The 18,602-nt window shown below is 42.6% G+C and overlaps 1 protein-coding gene across 4 annotated transcripts in view; it reads right to left on the reverse strand.

The window, feature by feature from the left end:
* Positions 1–232: 232 nt before the first annotated feature.
* Positions 233–18,602, reverse strand: part of SNCAIP (synuclein alpha interacting protein) — a 155,500-nt gene continuing 137,130 nt past the window's right edge. For 3 of the 4 annotated variants that reach the window (XM_032425041.1, XM_032425042.1, XM_032425043.1), the window contains exons 9-12: positions 15,233–15,319; positions 13,614–14,682; positions 12,245–12,315; positions 233–968 (exon numbers count right to left, since the gene is read on the reverse strand). In XM_032425041.1, the coding sequence (XP_032280932.1) occupies positions 884–968; positions 12,245–12,315; positions 13,614–14,682; positions 15,233–15,319 (1,312 nt within the window). In that variant the 3' untranslated portion in view covers positions 233–883. The remainder of the gene's footprint in view (positions 969–12,244; positions 12,316–13,613; positions 14,683–15,232; positions 15,320–18,602) is intronic. The other variant, XM_032425044.1, reaches the window with a different exon arrangement.

Consider the following 18,602-nt stretch of genomic DNA (forward strand, 5'->3'; position numbering starts at 1 on the left):
TCTGGAACTTACTGCTTACATGGACTGAAAGAGCTATATCAACAATAGGGTTGTTATAAACTCAGGCTCCACACTGTCTCCTAAAGGGATTAGACAGGTCTCATAATGTGTTCTAGACAGAAAAAGTGACCCAAACAGGGGCTGAATCCTTAGATGTCATTAGTATTTTCTCATGTCAATGCTGGGATTTGAGAAGACAGAAGGAATTGACTTACTTTATATACTTGTCTGATCCTTTAGTACTTAATGAAAACTAGAATGTTTTATTTCACCCCTATGGGAAAATAGCTAAACCGGGCAGTTTGTTCCTGAAATAAAATATCAGCAATCAAAATAGTCTCAAGGTCTCTTAGAAAGCAGAACATCACAGGCTTATTAGAAAGTAGGTGCCCCAAGCTTCTAGGTGCTGTTAACATTGTTTTATTTCCTTTATACAAAAAGTAGAAATGACAGAAAAAACACTCTTGACAGAAAACAATACCACTGACCTGGTCTCATTGAGGAGCTGAGCCCAAACTGCCCATTTTACCGGGAAAGGAAAGTTCAATCAACATTAGCAAACACTCATGCAACTGATGAAAGACAAGATGGTGCCAGCGGCTTTAGGTGGACATTGTGTGGGTAAGCTGAACCAATCCAATCTTAAAAAACATACATTGGCCCAATCATGCTTTTAAACGTCATCTCTTTAGAAACAAGTTATATATACAAATATCACCCAAAAATGTGTATTATATAGTCTACTACTATAAATTTAAGGCATCCTGATACTGTTCTTCTGCTGGTGAGGCATTGGTTCTCATGATTCTATTTCCACAGAGGATAGTCCAGAAATTTCCAATGGTGTCCAAAGGGCGGCAATGAGAGATAAGAAAAAAGTGATTTACAAGAAGAGTTCTTTTGACTCTGGCTCAGCATTGTGCTTTATGCTGTAGGATTTCTTCATTTTTCTATTGATGTCATTATGCCTAAGCAGAAGAGAAACCATAAAGGCCAGAATTAGATAAAACTATGGTCAAGTTATAAGACAACAGCACTAAACAGCTCACCAAACATGGAAACTATCCTCATACAAACCACACTGAAGAACACTTCATTCCAGTAGGCAAATTATTTTCTTTTCATATAAACCACTCTTTAAACAATAAAAGCTATAGTCATATAATAACACACACTTAGCCAACACTTTTTAATTCAGCTCTGGAAGTAATTTCTCCATCATGCTGATTGGAATCCAGGCAAGATTCTAGTCAAGCGAATTTCATCAAATTCAAGTCAAAGTCACGTCAAATAAGATCGTAAGTATAGTAATGCTGGTCGAGTGGAAACAAGAGATGTTTATATTTTATTGACATGGATTCGTTGGTGACATCTTTAATGTCCAATAAGCTCAAGTCTTAATCGTTCAAAGAAGACGCTTTTTTTGGGTGTGTGATTACTGTTGGAAGATCATAAGTAGGTAAGTCTAGGGGAAAAAGAAAAAACCAGGAAAAAGTAATGCTGTTTGCTGCCCCCAGGATCTGATACCTAGTAAGCCTATGTAAAGAAATACCAGCTTAAGCCTTGGAACAGTTGTGCTGTGTAAGTGAATTCCCTTCTGGGTAGATGCATTCGTTTTCATGAGATATTACTCACATTCTGGGTACAAAAATGTTCCAGAGAGGAGTCATCTCCTGAAGGTGGGCCAGCCTACATATTAATAAATTCCTTCTTGTTGCTACATCAGACAAAAACAAAGTGTTTCCGTTAATGCTACTTGCTAACATGAGGACATATTTGGATGGAGAGCTTCAAGTGGGATTTTATGGCCTCAAAATCATGCTTGCTTACAAAGACCATGTAGTCTATTCTCAGTGTTCCAGTAAATATTTGATCCTCATCCCAACCTGAATGTTCTAATTCTTACTTTATTCTTACTTTATTTATTCCTCTGAATAGAACCTTATTAATTTTTTTAAGATTTTATTTTTAAGTAATCTCTACACCCAACGTGGGGCTCGAGCTTATGACCCCGAGATCAAGAGTTGCAAGCTTTAGCAACTGAGCCAGCCAGGTGCCCCTGAATAGAACTTTAGAGAGTGTCTATGGGCAAGAAAGGGAAGAAGGGGCAAGAAAAACCTGGTTGGCTAAAAGATGTTCTAGGGACTTTCAATTAAACATGGTGGATTAAATACATACATTCATCACCCTATTCTTACAAAACAACACTAAAAGGAAAGTAAAGAAATAAGAAAGGCATAAACCTAAATGAATAAGGGAAGTGAGAGGGGATGATAATAGACAAATACCAACACTATTTCAGAAACAGGAAGGTGGATGGGCATGTGGAGTTGATTTAGCAGAGCTGAAGATGCAGAAATCTAAGCCTATGGGCAGGGAACGCAACAAACTGATTTGTGCTGCAAGATGCAGAAACCAAAAGCATCATGTATTTCTGAAGGTGACAGTGGGTGCTGAGTGGGTGCTGAAAATGGGAAGATTATTTGAAAAATTTTTGGAAGTAACAATTCATATCCCAGATTACCTCCCTGACCAAATGTAGCTGGGTATATATCTTTCCCACTGAAAGAAGACTGAAGGTTACAATTTACAAGGCATGAGCCAGAGAGACTCTGAATTCAGCTAAAGGGGGTGGAAACCAGAAGATTAAATGAAAGTCTCCCTAAGTGAGAAAGTGAGAATATGATTCTCAACCCACCTCCCTTTAGTCTGACTCATGAATGCTTGGCACTCAGGTTATGGGCCCTAGCAGAAGACTGGAGTTTCCTTAACTTGAGAAATGAACTGGCCAAGAGAAAAGACCTACAAATACTGATAGGGACTTCCCCAACAAAAGAGCCTCGTCCTCACCAGTTCGTGTGAAACAACATCTACCAGTCCATAAGCCTCACCCATAAAGTCGGAGCTTCCATTCAGCTTTAGTGAATATAAATGAGTTGGAGATCATCAGATATTTGAGGAAAGTGCTACTATGAAAGACAGGACCAAAAAAAACAGAGAAATGGAAGTCAAAGTGAATAGAGATAACATAGGGAGACAATGAGAACTTTGAACATCTTTAACAAGAAAAGAAAAACTGGGGAAATGTCTGCAATTCATATTACAAAGGGTTAGTCTTCCTAATATGTAATATATAAAGAGCTGTTATAAGTCAAAAGAAGGTGAGAATCTCAATAAAATGAAAGGTTAAAAATAGGACATTCATACAGTGAAATAATATGTAGCTATGTAAAAGAATAAAGAAACTATATACTAATACATAAAGACCTTCATTGTGTTAGGTGAAGAAAAGCAAGAAGCAAAACTGTATCACACACCATTTTTACTGCAAAAAGGAAGAAAAGAAAAAAATATACATTTGTACTTGACTGTAAAATTAAGTAAGTCCTGCATGTATAATGCTACAAAGAGGAAACAGAGAAAACCAACGAAGTACTTTTAGAAATTAACACTATTATAGCAAAAATAAAAAAATTAGAAAGGTTGGAAGGTACAGGTCAGTTCTTTCCTAAAAGAACTAGAAAAAGCAAAAGTATGGATAAATATAGAAAAATAGTTAGCAAATCTGAGGATTGATTCAGTGTGTCCAACATTACAATAACATGATTTCCAGAAAGAGTGATCAGAGAAATTGGAATGGAGAAAACTTTCAAAGAAATTGTACAAAAACATTTCCCAGAACTGTAGCACATAGCTTTCCAGATTGAAAACGCCTGCTGAGTGCCCCCATGTCAGGAATGAAAATAGCATCATGACAAAGCATCAGGAAATCAAAATACTGGGGATAAAGAGAAAATCATAATAGCTTCCAAGGGATTTGCAATTAGAGAGGAATGGAGCTTTGCAACAGACACATTAGAAGCAAGAAGAAAATGAAACAATGTGTTCAAGATTCTGAGGGAAAATTGTTTCCTATGTAGAATTCTATACCCAGCCAAACACACCTAATTCAGGATGAGGGCAAAATGAAGATCCTTTCAGACAGACAAGGTCTCAACAAATTTAGCACCCATTCACCTCCTAAAGATGGGAAGATGTGTTTACCAAAACAAGAGCATAAACCCCAAATGGGAAAAGACAGATTCAGGAAATAGGGCTCTACACAGGAGAGAAGCAGAAGCAATTCCCAGAATAATGTATGGGGGAAACACCAGGAAGACAGCTGTATAGCCCTGCCAGATAGCAGCAGTCCAGACTGGGGCAGGAGGAAAGAGGTTGCTCCTTGAACAAACTGAGAGACACCTGATTTGTCTGAATGTGCTGAAGGAAGGATTCTGTCTCCTGTGAAGTGTTTAGAAATGAATTGTAAACTGAGAAGCAAAAATTACTTTCTTCCCCCAAAATGTAAAGTTATAATTAGAAAGGAAATGCATGGACCTAGTGTGATTAATATTTAGACAGCCATAGTAATAATAAACACCAAATACTAATTTAACCCAAGAGAGATAAAACTGTATTAATAATGGTGGGAAGAGAGGGGCGCCTGGGTGGCTCAGATGGCTAAGCGTCTGCCTTCGGCTCAGGTCATGATCCCAGGGTCCTGGGATCGAGCCCCACATTGGGCTCCTGGCTCAGCGGGGAGCCTGCTTCTCCCTCTCCCTCTGCCTCTCTCCCTGCTCATGCTCTCTCTCTCTCTCTGTATCTCTGTGTCTCAAATGAATAAATAAAATTAAAAAAAAAAAGAAAACATTAAATAATAATAAAAAAATAATGGTGGGAAGAGGAAGCAGGTGTGTGTGTGTGTGTGTGCGTGTGTGTGTGTGTGTGTGTGTGTGTGTTTGGGGGTAGGGGGCAGTGCTGGGTGCTAAAATAGAGCTAGACAAGTTTGGTTCTTTGTGGAGAATATAGATTTTTGGAATCCTGGCTCCATAATTTATTTTTATCATTACTGTACAAACTTGGGCAAGATACATAATCTCTCTGTGCCTTGGCTTCCAATCTGCAAAATCTGATAATAATAGTATCTACCATATTGTGTTACTGTGAAGGTTAAAACAGTTAATATGCATATGGTGCCTAGAATATTCTTTGGTACACTGTAAATGCTTTATAAGTGTTAGCTATCATTTTACCTTCTATAGTGGAATGCCAATAGGTAACAGAGAGAATATCTAAAGTTGAATATCTGTATGAGCATGTGATCTGGCAATACAGAATACTAGAGAATACATCTGAAAGAAAGCCAAGTGGTTGATTCAGGGGAGTGGGAATACAGAACAGGGTAGGTTGGGCAGAGGAGAGCCAATTTTTGTTAGAATGCTAGCATTACTGTTACAGATACCTACAGCACTTCGACAAAAAAGTAAATGAAAAACCAATAAAAGTTAAAAAGAAGGCTTAGGTTGTAGTTTAAGGATGATATCATCATTTAGGCATTAACAGTATTTTTGCTTTAATATAAGGGGTGTTGTGGTCAAGAACACTAAAAAGGAACACTTTCTGCAGGACAAAACCCAGCATGATTAGAGCCGAGTGTATACTTGAGGCATTTATTTGAATAATATCAGGAGAAGCCTCCCTGAATCCCTCAATTACCTAGTCCTGAATTACCAGTATTCAAAGGAACAAAAGTGTTTGGGTAATTCTGGCATGAATTATTCAGATAATTTGCTGTTCCTTGATTTCATTTTTGGATACGAAATCACATTCTCAGTGACCAAAATTGGGAAGAAGAAAAGGCTTAAATTTAAATAACAGTTTTGCAAGTAATCTAACTTGCTGATTCATCTAGGCAGGGATTCCACATTTCCATAGCCCATCGTGACCAGACAGCAATTTACTTGGAGGATTAGTTTAAAAGGGTCCATGGGCATGCATTACACTTCCACTGATAACCAAAACAGGGAGATTTTGTTACTTTCGTGGTCTCCTTCAGAACTTTACTGAGAGCAAATCTCTAAATCCCATCTACTAAAAAATGGGATTCCGGTTCAAAGAATGAACAACTTGCCCTCCAGGTACCCACACTAAAAACTCACTGTAGGTAGGGAGGCTTGTAATCAAAGGGCCTAGATTTAGATGGAGGACACCATTGTTTCTTGGGATAACAAGCTCAGTCCTTTTTATTTTGTTTCTCCTCTTCCCTCTTCTTTCTCCCTTTCCTCTCTCCACTCTCCCTCTTGCCAAATATTTATGAAGTCTCTAGCATGTGCCAGGCACCAAGCTGGACACTGGGGGTACTGATGGGGGGTGTAGGGAGGCTGTCAAGGGTCCCCACTCTCATGAAGCTCCTCTGTGTTTCATGGAGTTTACTGTGTTATAACTCTATCCTCTTTTAATTCTCCTTGGATTCTGATCTCTTTTGGGAAGCAGCATGCCTCGTGCCGGCACAGCAAAATGCCTGGCTTAGAGAGAAAGACGGTGGTGCAGTGAGTGCACTGGCAAACCAGGGATGTGGCACCCAGGAGGCTAATGTATCTGCATGGTTCTCAGTGTGGAAAGGAAAATCCAAGATGACTGTGGTTGGAGCAGGGATGCTTGGTGAAAGTACTGGAAGTTGTCTGGGTAAAGTCTCTAGCTGGTACTTATATTTTTATTTTTTTTATAATTTTTTTTATTATGTTATGTTAGTCACCATACAGTACATCATTAGTTCTTGATGTAGTGATCCATGATTCATTGTTTGCGTATAACACCCAGTGCTCCATGCAATATGTGCCCTCCTTAATACCCATCACCGGGCTAACACACCCCCCCCCCCAAAACCCTCCATTTGTTTCTCAGAGTCCATAGTCTCTCATGGTTCATTTCCCCCTCTGATTTCTGCCCCCCTTCATTTTTCCCTTCCTTCTCCTGATGTCCTCCATGCTATTCCTTATGTTCCACAAATAAGTGAAACCATATGATAATTGTCTTTCTCTACTTGACTTATTTCACTTAGCATGATCTCCTCCAGGCCCATCCATGTCGATGCAAATGGTGGGTATTCATCCTTTCTAATGGCTGAGTAATAGTCCATTGTATATATGGACCACATCTTCTTTATCCATTCGTCTGTTGAAGGGCATCTCAGCTCCTTCCACAGTTTGGCTATTGTGGACATTGCTGCTATAAACATTGGGGTACAGGGCGCCTGGGTGGCTCAGTTGGTTAAGCGACTGCCTTCGGCTCAGGTCATGATCCTGGAGTCCCGGGATCGAGTCCCGCATCGGGCTCCCTGCTCGGCAGAGAGTCTGCTTCTCCCTCTGACCCTCCTCCCTCTCATGCTCTCTGTCTCTCATTCTCTCTCTCTCAAATAAATAAATAAAACCTTTAAAAAAAAAAAAACATTGGGGTACAGGTGCCCCTTCTTTTCACTACATCTGTGTCTTTGGGGTAAATACCCAGTAGTGCAATTGCTGGGTCATAGGGTAGCTGGTACTTTTAAACCTCAAATGAATGGCTGCTTCTTGGAAACTCCAGTCTTCCTCAGAGCTTATAGACAGGCACTGCTCTTTTAATGTTCGGGGACACCCCCGTGGTGGCAGAGATGGTGCCCGTAGGACACTAACAGGACAGCTTCCCCGGGGGCATTTCACAGTTCAAACCAGGACCGCAGAGGGGAGGGAGGAAAGGAGGGTGGAAGTGGGAAAAGGGAGTAGTCTGTTCTTCAGTTTTGTGGTTGCATTTAAGCCAGGATTCACATGCTGAAAGAACGTATTTCTGGTGGGATGGTTTTGGTCTTGAAGGAAGGCCTTCTCTCTGTACCCTCCTACTTCTCGTTCATGGCTCTTCCACATGGTCATTTCCTGCCTTCCAAGGGCAGCGCTTGAAGACTGAACATGGGATCTTAGTTGCAATAGCTTTTTCTATGTCTCAACTCCTCATACTTGGAGACTAAACTCTGTTTCATTGTCTTCCTGTGGCAGCATATGCTTTCTCCTTTTCCCAGTGGGTGTACGGCATGTATGGAAAGAAACTCCATTTGTGAATCATGCTCTGGTCAACCTTGGGAACTCTGGCAGCTTTTATAAAGAGCTTGTGAAGTTGTGCCGAGACACTGGGAGGGTCTGGTCATTTTAACTATCCCTCATCATATGAGTATTTCCCTCCACACACAAGATTCTGCTATGTGACAGCCAAGGACAATGCAAAAACTGTGGCCTGAGCAAAGGAGAACCTGCCTTTGGAGAAATGTTCAAGATTGGGGTCTCCTCTCTCCTCTAAGTCATAGGGACAAAGCTCCAGTATGAAATATGGGTTTCCCCTCTGAAACTAATATGAACACTAAGGAGGCAGAGGTGAGGGTGGGAGGGACAAGAGTTGTACAGGGAACACAGAACCTGGGGACACATGGAGGAGGAGTGGAGGGGAAGGTGAGCAGATGGGTTCTAGGGGTTTCTGGAGTAGAGGAAGGCACCTCAGGGACCTGGTATCAATTCCTGCTAATGGGCTGGCTCTAGACCCCAGAGCTAGTATATTACAAATGAATATCCACTTCAGATCAGGGCTTAGAAGCCAAAACTATAGTTTTTGAGTGATAATGCTAATGTCTGTAATCGCTAAATCCCCTTTTTGTATTAGCCCTTGAACCAACTTTGCTGAACTGTTATACTTAAGACTCTGTCTGCCCCCGGGGAGGTCGCTCTAGAACTGTGTCCTCAGCATGGATCAGAGAGCCGTGGTAACATAACAGTGACCAAAAAATTACAGACATATCCCATAAAAAGCATATGGGTTAAAAAATAGATACTTTAAGGTAAAAAATTAAAGACAAGATTAGAATGTGGTTATTTTCTCATATCCAGAGAAATGATGGCGAGGATGCCTTTGTTCAGCAAGATTGGGGGCCCCTTTTTGGCGCCGACTGGATTTTTCCATCATGAGTCTGGAAGTGCTCTTCAGTGGGGCTGAGGGTACACACTGTACTTGGGAGACAGCTTTCAGCCAGGGCCTCACCTCTACTTTTCCAATGGCTTCCATATCTTTGATCATTTTTCTGATTAGCATGATATTCTGACAGTAAGGACATAATGTGTGTGTGTGTGTGTGCTGGTGGGGGTGGGCACCCTCAACTCTGACCTCCTACTGGGCCCAGCAGGTGAATACCACCACACCTCATATCATCTTAGGCCAAACATACGACTCCTGTTGAAGTGGTTAGTGAACATCCTTGACATCTATGCAAAATATCGGATACCAGAGCTCTTGGCCCTGCATGTATCATTTCCCGTGTGGCTAATTCCTTGGCAGTAAAACCCACACTAACGGTGTTTATTACTTAATGTGTTTTGAAGCCATCTGCTCTGGTGTTGGGGCTAGGATGAGGGTTTCAGGCCACAGCGGCACTGTGGTCACAGAGGGGGTGGGTGGTGGTGGCCAGAGGATGATACCCTCTGCCTCTAGCTAGCTGGACGCAAAGCCCACGTCATGTGTCCCAGGTCTCACTAAGACTTAAACTCTGGGAAGTGAATGTCTTATTGGTGTTTTAAAACAAGTAACTGCAAACATTCCCTTGGAGTTGTAATAACTCAAAACCAACTTGTCCTTGATAAGAAAAAGTAAAGATAAATCTGCTTGTTATAAACAAAGTCATTGTGGGCTGTGGAAATGCTCCGGGAAAGCTGTCCAGAGTAATGGAGTCGAATCTAATTTTAAAGGGCATTGAAAAGAAATTTAGATTCTTTGCTATCAAGCTGTGACCAATTTAGGAAAATAAATAGCAAACAGAAACCCCACACAGGAGGTGATGTTCTTTCAAATGTATTTACTGCCCATATTTTCTCAGGAAAAATAAACATTTCTTAGGAACTAAAATGTGACTCCAGCGTAAGTGTGCAACTGGGTTCTGGGGACCCACTCTTTCTCCTAGGGCCATAGAGATAGGGTAATTCGGTGGCATTAATATTTGGAACCAACCCCAAACCAATGACTGCCATTGGATTCCAAAGTTATATAAGCCTGGAGAATCTCTGCTACCCGAGAGGAGCTGTTTGGCTTTCAAGCAAATTCTTGGGCCAAGATTTGAAGGCATCACTGAGGGATGAACACTTGGGTTCCTTTCTATATTGTATTTTTCCGTGGGATGTTCCTTCAATGGGTTCCTCAGGCAAAATGAAGCAAGCACTTGAGTCAATTAGGTGTTTTTCATGCCCATGATCTCATGCTGGTGTTAATTTCTCTGAGGAATCTTCATTTCCACTATAGCCGTCCACCCTTATTTTATATAAGGAGTGAACTTGGCCATGTTCTCTCTGCCTCTGTGTCATTATGAGTGAATCCGAGAAACCTCCCCTCTCCAGTGTGAGCCAACGAGGGACTTTTCACTTTCTGTGGAACACATGCTAAACGGAAACCATGATAAAGTAGAGGTTAATTTATAAGGTACGGAGGGAAAGGGGTCAAGATGCTTATTTAAATACACTGAGTATTTTTATTTTGGGGTTTCTAGTTTATCGCTGAAATCAAACTCTGTTAATATGTAAACCCAGTGACTCTGAGGTTCAAAACTGAGCCTTCAGAAGGATTGTTCCCTCCACTGAGTAGGAAAGAGTTAACCTAGAGTCGGATAGCTCAGGAGCCCCAAAGCCTCATTTGGTGCTCTGACTTTTGTAATTATATTATAGAAAATTGTTCAGCTTTGTTCCTTTGCTTGTAAAAAGACAGGATGAAATATTTCTGGCAGGACAATCCACTGTGATACTAACTAACTGTCTTGTTTCCAGGTACTGTAGGAACCTTCGAAGAGATGAGAGGTGTTCTCCTTCTCCCTCCCAAGAGTTTCTCAAGTCTTTGTGCTGCCTTTCCTGCCTTCTTAAACAGAAGTTGGTGACTTCTGTTTAAGGACAGGAGCAGAATTTTCCAGGTACCAGAAGACACACCCAACCTCACCTGGGACTGAGAAGGGTATGGGGGTGGGGAGGTGGGTTGGGAGGAACAGAGGGGATCCAGTACCAATGTCTGGGAGGGGAATGGACATTTTTTTTCTTCTATTTCCTTCCTACCCCAGGCCTTGGGTTCGAAGAACTGGTTGAGATTCTCTGCCCCAGGGTGGCCGGAAGCAGCCCAGACTCAGGCACCGTGTGAGCCTGACCCAAGTTGAATGCTGGTGACCAGTAAATACCTAAGCTCCAAGGTGCTTCCTTCAATTTACTGAATTAATGAGACCCCTAGGGGCACTCCCTGAAATGCCTGAGATTTACTTCTCCTCTGGGCTGACCAGAGACCTGGAGCAGATTAAATTTGATTTAAAGGGTCAAGAAAAGGACGTTTCTTGCGCCTTAGTATTCTGATCTAAAAATTTATACTCACAACACGTACACTCTTATTTGGGTGTGTTTATCATTATATAGAAACAGATGCACATTCACAAAACAGTGCGGAGGATTTTGGAAGGGTGCTGCAAGGTGTAACATATTTTTCTTTTAATCTAAATAATTATATTAAAGCAAGTTTGAATGATTTAAAAGTGACAGCCTCCCTTAACATGAATTTGGGGCTTTCTTCTGAAAGAAGCCAGTCACCGGGCACCGAGTGCTGGAAGTGGCCCTCCAGGGGTCTTCTTTCACTCCTCCCGTTTCCTGCTTCCTCCGGGAGTGGGAGTTGTGCACATTCCCCAGGGGAGGAAAGAAAGCCCCGATGCAGAAGGACTTTGCCCAGAGAGGCGCCTGAGCCACTGGGGACCTTCGAAGATGATCCTTTTCTGTACACAGTCCATGCATTTTGAAGCATAAACATTTTGTTCGGGAAAGCCCCGGGTGTGACTGGTGGGCACACACAGATGGGCTGACTGCTGGGCACTGGGGTTCTGAGCGTTAAGCAAGAGCAATTTCAGAATGGCAGGGCCTTTCTTCTCCCCAGCACAGTGATGAAAGGAGCTTTCAGTCTAGGATCAGCAATGAAATAAAACCTCAGCTCTCCTTCACAGCTCTGATTCTGATCAGAGATCGACTCCGTCCACCCATGACAGGAAATTTAATTTCTATACTTACTTGGTACTTGACTCCATTAAAACAAAGACTGAAAGCCAAAGTCAACCGGGAGACTCAGCATGTTTGTAAGGTGAGTAGATTCCTCTGCCCTCTGCGGCTGGAATAAAGCCCCGCCAATCAGGCACTTGATCCCTTTCTAAAGCCCCGTTAGAAGCCCGGCTGCTTCTATTGGGGTGTGTGTGTGGCGGGGGGGGGGGGGCGGTGTCATTTTCTTCTTTCTTGGTATCAGCTCCTGCTAAGGGTGCTCTGGGACTGTGGCTTAAAAGGGTGCTCTGGGACTGGAAGCAAAGGCATGGCCTCACTGTGCGAGGGACCCACTAGCTAGCACCACGTACCGTGCATGGTTACGCAGAGGCTCTTCGGTCAGCAAGTTAGAAGAAAGGGTGATGCAGCTGCCATACATCTCCTAGAGAGGTGCAATTAAACATCATCTGAAAACATGCAACAAAGCTCGGCACGTGCACATGTCTCAGTCAACAGGAGGCATGCAGGAGGCAGATTAGTGGACAGAAGCTTCATACATACTTTAAGGAGCACGGGGAGCCGCTGAGATCATTCTTTCACTCCTGAGTGACAAAACCCAGTAAGTGACTTGGGAAAGTCTTATTTGAGCAAGGTAAGGCTGGCCGTGTGAAACCCAAAGGGGCTGGGGTTTGGGGCACGGGGGTGACTTTTCTAGCTGAAATACACACAACATGGAAGTCCTTTACGACAAAGACAATTCACGTTGGAAATCAATGTATAGTTAAAACTGGCGTTCGATTAATTAGAGTGATATTAACGGAAACTCGATTTTGGTATTGCAAAAGGAATCTGGACAGGTCTTAAACCTCACCGTAATGGAATTTCACCTTACGGCTAAGAATCAATTATGCAGGTTGGGGGTCTCTAGATTGCAGGACGGATATTCTGGATCCTTCCATTCCTTAGAGTTTCACATTTTGGATGCTATAGCATTTTTTGGGGATGGCACGGCATGCACAGAACACATGGCAAACATCGCCTAAAAAGATGTTCCTATCTCTTATTCACTGGTTTTAAACCACAGATTACAGTGCATGGTTTTCCAGGAAATGCAATTATAAAATGTAGTTCATGGCACACTCCGCCATCCCTCATGTACCGAGCACTCCAGACTGCCCCAGCATTATCCTGATTAACACTTACTGGTTTGTGTCGTAAAATGCCAATGCGGAGGTCCCTGTGGGTGTATTCATTTCAAAGGTCATTCCAAAGTTGAGTGGTTAAGTCTTTAGAAATAGAGTATCTATTTATGTGCTCTTTCATTGGGCTTGAGAATAAACTAGCCAGTCATCTAAGGAGAACAAATTCTTCCTGAGGAAGAGTCAGTGCCAAGGAAGGGCCTGATTTCACATCAACTGGTGGTCTGATCTTGTAGAAATGCCTCCCAGTTTAGGACTCCTAATACTCAGGGAGCAAACTATTTAGGGCAACTGGGGGACCAGAGTATAATGTCCTGTGATGTATTTAATCTTTCTCTCTTATTTTCCAAAGGAAGAGCAAAGTGTCTATACGCTAATGTGACATATCTCATTAGAAAACACACTGACTGGGCTTCCCGTGCATCCCTTTGGACTTTTTCTGGGGATTCCCTCATGGTGGCAAAGGTCACCAATCTGTAGTGTGAGGAACAGCACAGTGAATTCAAAGGCAAAAAAGAGATAGTCTCCAAATAGCACTCACCGCCTTATTCTTTCCTTTGCTAGCAGAGCTCACGGGATTTCCCTTGGTGTCTGTTGTCTTCCTTCCAAGTGAGGTTAAGGGCAGTGTGGACGTCTTCAGCTGGTTGGCTGCCTGGTAGTTATTATTATTGTTCTGGTTGCCGCTAAGTGTCTCCATGATAGACCGGAAAGTTCCAAAAGGCCTTTTCAGTTGGTCCCCCGATTCGCTACTTGTGGAGGCCCTCTGGAGGGGCCTGCCTTTATCTCTGTCCTTCTCCCCATTTAGCTCAGGGCTGGTTTGCTCCATCTGCACCACAGGCTCCTCAAAGGTAACTCTGAGTTTCAAGTTCTGGGAGGTCCGGCGCTTGGAAGATGGAGACTTGAGGGCACTCTTGGGGCTCATGGCCACTTTCTGGGCGGCAGTGCTGTCAGGGCTGGGCTGGGCGGGGTCTCCAGAGGGCTGGCTTGGGGGAATGGTCCCTGAGCCGGGACACTGGGATTCCAAGTCAGGTTCGCTGCTCTCTGAGGTGGGGGATGGGCTATGGCCATCCAGAGATTTGGAGGCCTTGATGCCAAAAGGAAACCTACGTCCCGATGCCAAGGTGTGTTTCTTTATCATCAGATGTAAGCTCTCTGCGCTGTCCACACTCTCCACACTTCCCACGATGGGCTGCGGCCGGGGCCTGTCGGCCTTCCTCACAGGTGTGCTCTTGGGGTCCTCAGAGGTGTTGGAATCCGTGTCGGACTCACTCAGGGACCGCTGCATCAGCTGCCTCAGCCGAGCTAACTTCAGCTCCCTCTTCTCCGCAGGGATCTTCTTGGAGTTTCTAGAGGAAGCCTGAGCATCCTGGAATTCCAGGGACAGCTTTTCCTGGGTGCAGACGTTCTCTGAGATATCTTTTCCCAGTAACTGGCGTAGGATTTTGTCAGAATCTTCGTCTTTTGCTTTGGCCCTGGCCCGGCTGGATGCTGACAGGCTTCCAAGAACCTGAAGCCCCTCTTGGACTCCAGGTTTGCTTTTGGCTACCGACTCATCATCCGCATCTGGAGATTTCCACTGGGACCTTCTGGAAGCTGGGGAGGACGGTGAACTGAAAGATGATGAAGAACATATGAGGGAATTTCCTATCACTGAATTCCTTCACTGCCACGAACGACTTAACAACAAATCGACAGGACTGGAGTAAGAATAATCCCTTAATGTCTGTGCAAATCAATCTCCATAGTGGCAACTATGACCAAAGTATAGTGCCTCATACCTAATGCCATGACAATATAAATTTGTCTACCCTTTTACTGTTTACACATCAATTTTGCTCTAATTCTATTATTCTCATCTTCAACAACCTTACGAACCTACATATCCTTATTTCCATTTCACAGATGAAGAACTGAAGGAGTCCGAAAGAGTACGTGACTTGCTTACAATCGGGGAAAGAAGAAATGACAGAGCCAGAGATGAACCCAGGTCTTTTGACTTTAGGCCCAAGGCCTTTTTCCCCTGAAATGTCTCAATTTTATTCCTCTTTATAAAAATAAAATATTGTGGTCTTCTTAAAGATATTTTTCCTAGAAGTCCAAAAGAAAGCTCAGAGATTAAAAGTAACTAAGAACTCTAACCACCCATGTTCTTGGTATTACCTGGGCGAAGAAAGGAGTGACTCTGATTTCTGGGCTTCCAGAAGTTGCTGGAGCTGGTTCTGCAATGTGACGCGTTCCATTGTCTGTCTAGGAAAAACAAATGGAGACATATGAGCTCTCTGATACATGGCCACTACTATAAATGAGTAGCTATAAACTTTTTCATGATTATTTCAATAAATTGCAACAAATCCCAAAGCCTTACAAATGTGCATATTCTTCATTTTGCAATGCAGAAATTTTCCTAAGGACACAATCAAGTACCCAAAAGGATGCTTATTATTCACACCAGCAAAAAAACTGTAAATAACCTAAATGCTCATCAGTAAGACGAAGTGAATAATTTAGTTATTTCCATAAAGGCAGCTATTAAAAATGAGAATATATTTCAGTATCCATGACATAGGAAAGGTTTCCCTAATATATGTGCATAAAGTACACTTTATGTATATATATGTATATTAAGTAAAAAAGGAAATTACAAAATACTGTGTGTAGTATAATATCATTTTTAAGAAATCTCCATATATAACGTATATATATTATTTATAACGTGTATACTTATATAATTTACTCTTTCCAAATTATTTAAATCTTTAAAGTAACTGAATTAATTTAGTGATCAGAAAAGAGCAAAATAAAACAACACAACTATTTCCGTATTGGGTAAAAACCATTAAATAACTTGATATTTTCTTACATGAAGGGAAACACAGTATGGCAACACTCATTTTCTTCTGGAGATAAGAGCATGTGAATGAGAATGTGCTTCAAATTTAAGAAAATCAGTTAAAAGCCACAGGTTACAGAAATTGAAATCAGTTTAGAAAGCATATTACAGAACCTGAGAAAAGTAAAGCCAACTGATTCTGACTTTAGAAGAATAGCAGTATTTACTGAACTCTAGGATTAGTGTGCTGACGCCCCCACCTCAAGATGTCTATCACATTCTAATCCCTGGAAGGTGGGAGTATGTTACCTTTGGTGGCAAAAGGGAATTAGTGTTGCAGACAGAATCAAGATTATTTATAATCTGATAGGAAAACAGGGAGATTATCCTGGATTATTATTATTATTATTATGGTTTATCCAATCTAATCACGAATCTTTAACAGTGAGGAGGAGGTAGAAGATGAGGTCAGAGCCACTCAAAGTGTGAAGACTTCATCTGTGGTTACTGGCTCTGAAGACGAAGGAAGGGGCCATGAGCCAAAGAATGCAGTGGCCTCTAAGGACTGGCAATGCCCCTTTGCTGACAGCCAGTAAAAGAAGGGGACCTCGGTCTTATGACCACAAGGAACTGATCCTGCAACCAGACCCATCCTAGAGCCTCCAGAAAGGAATGTGGCCTGTGGACACCTCAATTTTAATCTGGAGACCCATGCCAGTCTTTGGAACTATAGAGCTGTAAGAGGAATCTGTGTTGTTTTAAGCCACTAGGTGTGTGGTAATTTGTTATAAGAATAGAGAACTAATACAATTAGCATAAAAAATGGTAGGCCCTCTCATGAGCCAGGACATGGAACTAAATGAATGAGTGTTTTTTTGTTGTTGTTGTTGTTGTTGTTTTTAGAGAGAGAGAGTGCACGCATGTGTGTGCGTGCGCACGCACACACACACGTGTGAGCAGGGGTGGGGGCAGAGGAAGAGAGAGAATCCTAAGCAGCTTCCATGCCCAGCACAAGCCCAACAAGGGGCTTGATCTCACAACCCTGAGATCATGACCTGAGCTGAAATCAAGAGTTAGACACTAACTGACTGAGCCACCCAAGTGCCCCGAGTTGCAAGTGTTCTTAAAATGACCACGGGACCTTAGATCTGGGCTTGAAGAAGCCCACTGTTCTCCTTGCCAAGTGTCACTGCACATACTCAACAACCATTGGCCACCTAACTCTAATTCTGTGAGATCAGACTGGGATGACACCCTTCCATCTCCCCAAGTACTCTGTTTTTCAGACATGGTCAGTCTTAGTCCTCACATTTTATCCCTAAGACAAGAAATGTCTATGATTTCAATTTGTCTCACTCATTCTGTGACTCACCTACTGAAAACTAATTGTCTAAAGGAGGAGCCAGCAAACTTTTCCCTAAAGGTCAGATAGTAAATATTTTAGGCTTGTGAGTCATACGGTCTATGTCATAACTAATCAACTCTGCTTTTATAGCATGAAATCAACCCTACACGAAAGGTAAATGATTGTGTGTGTGTGGCTGGGTTCCAATAAAACTTTATTTACAAAAACAGACAGTAGGCTGGATTTGGCCCATAGTCTATAGTTGGCTAACCCTTATTCTAAAGAAAGAATAAAAAACTAAAGTACATTCTACTTTTCCCACTTTGCAGGCTGGTACTGTCAGTCAAACTTTTAAGAACAATAGTGAGGAGGGGCACCTGGGTGGCTCAGTTGGTTGGGTGGCTGCCTTCGGCTCAGGTCATGATCCCAGAGTCCTGGGATCGAGCCCCACGTCGGGCTCCCTGCTCAGTGGAGAGCCTGCTTCTCCCTCTCCCTCTGCCTGCCTCTCTGCCTACTTGTGCTCTCTCTCTCTGTCAAATAAATAAATAAAATCTAAAACAAAACAAAACAAAAAAAGAACAATAGTGAGGGGCTAAAGTAGATGAAGCAAGATTACGGTCTACTTTTAAAGGGTTTGTGAAGTGTCAAAGTGAATTATGGTACAGTTAAGAAAACTATTTGGGGGCGATTGGGTTGACTGATGATTGGAATTCCATGCATGAATGGGAAAAAAAAAAAAAAAAAGGACTCTACTCTCTAGATTCTAGAGAAGACCCTCAGCAAGGATTGCCCAATTTTAAACACATGATCATGTGAAATATGATTATGTAAAAGTATATGAAACATGAGAACATAGATGGGCATATGCCATGCTGGGGCTGTTGTTAACCTAGTACCATCAGTTGGGTGGCTAAAACAACAGAAATTTATTTTCTCACAGTTCTGGAGGCTGGAAGTCTGAGACCGAGGGGTTGGCAGTATTGGTTTCCTCTGAGGGCTGAGAGGGAGGCTGTTCCCTGCTTCTCTCCTTGTTTCTGGTGGTTTGCTGGCGCTTTTGGCTTGGGGACGCATCACTCTGATCCCTGACTTCATGTTCACCCAGTGTTCTCCCTGTGTGTGTCTGCCTCCACAGCTAAATCCCCCCTCTTTTTAAAGATTTATTTATTTATTTGTGAGACAGAGCGAGAGAGATCACAGAGGGAGAGTGAGAGGGAAAAGCAGACTTGCTGCTGAGCGGAGAGCCCGACACGGGGCTCAATCCCAGGACCCCGAGATCATGACCTGAGTCGAAGGCAGATGCTTAACTGACTGAGTTTCCCAGGCGCCCCTAAATTTCCCCCTTTGATGACAACGCC

This window comes from Phoca vitulina, unplaced genomic scaffold (genome assembly GCF_004348235.1).
Source record: "Phoca vitulina isolate PV1807 unplaced genomic scaffold, GSC_HSeal_1.0 scaffold32, whole genome shotgun sequence".
NCBI lineage: Eukaryota > Metazoa > Chordata > Mammalia > Carnivora > Phocidae > Phoca > Phoca vitulina.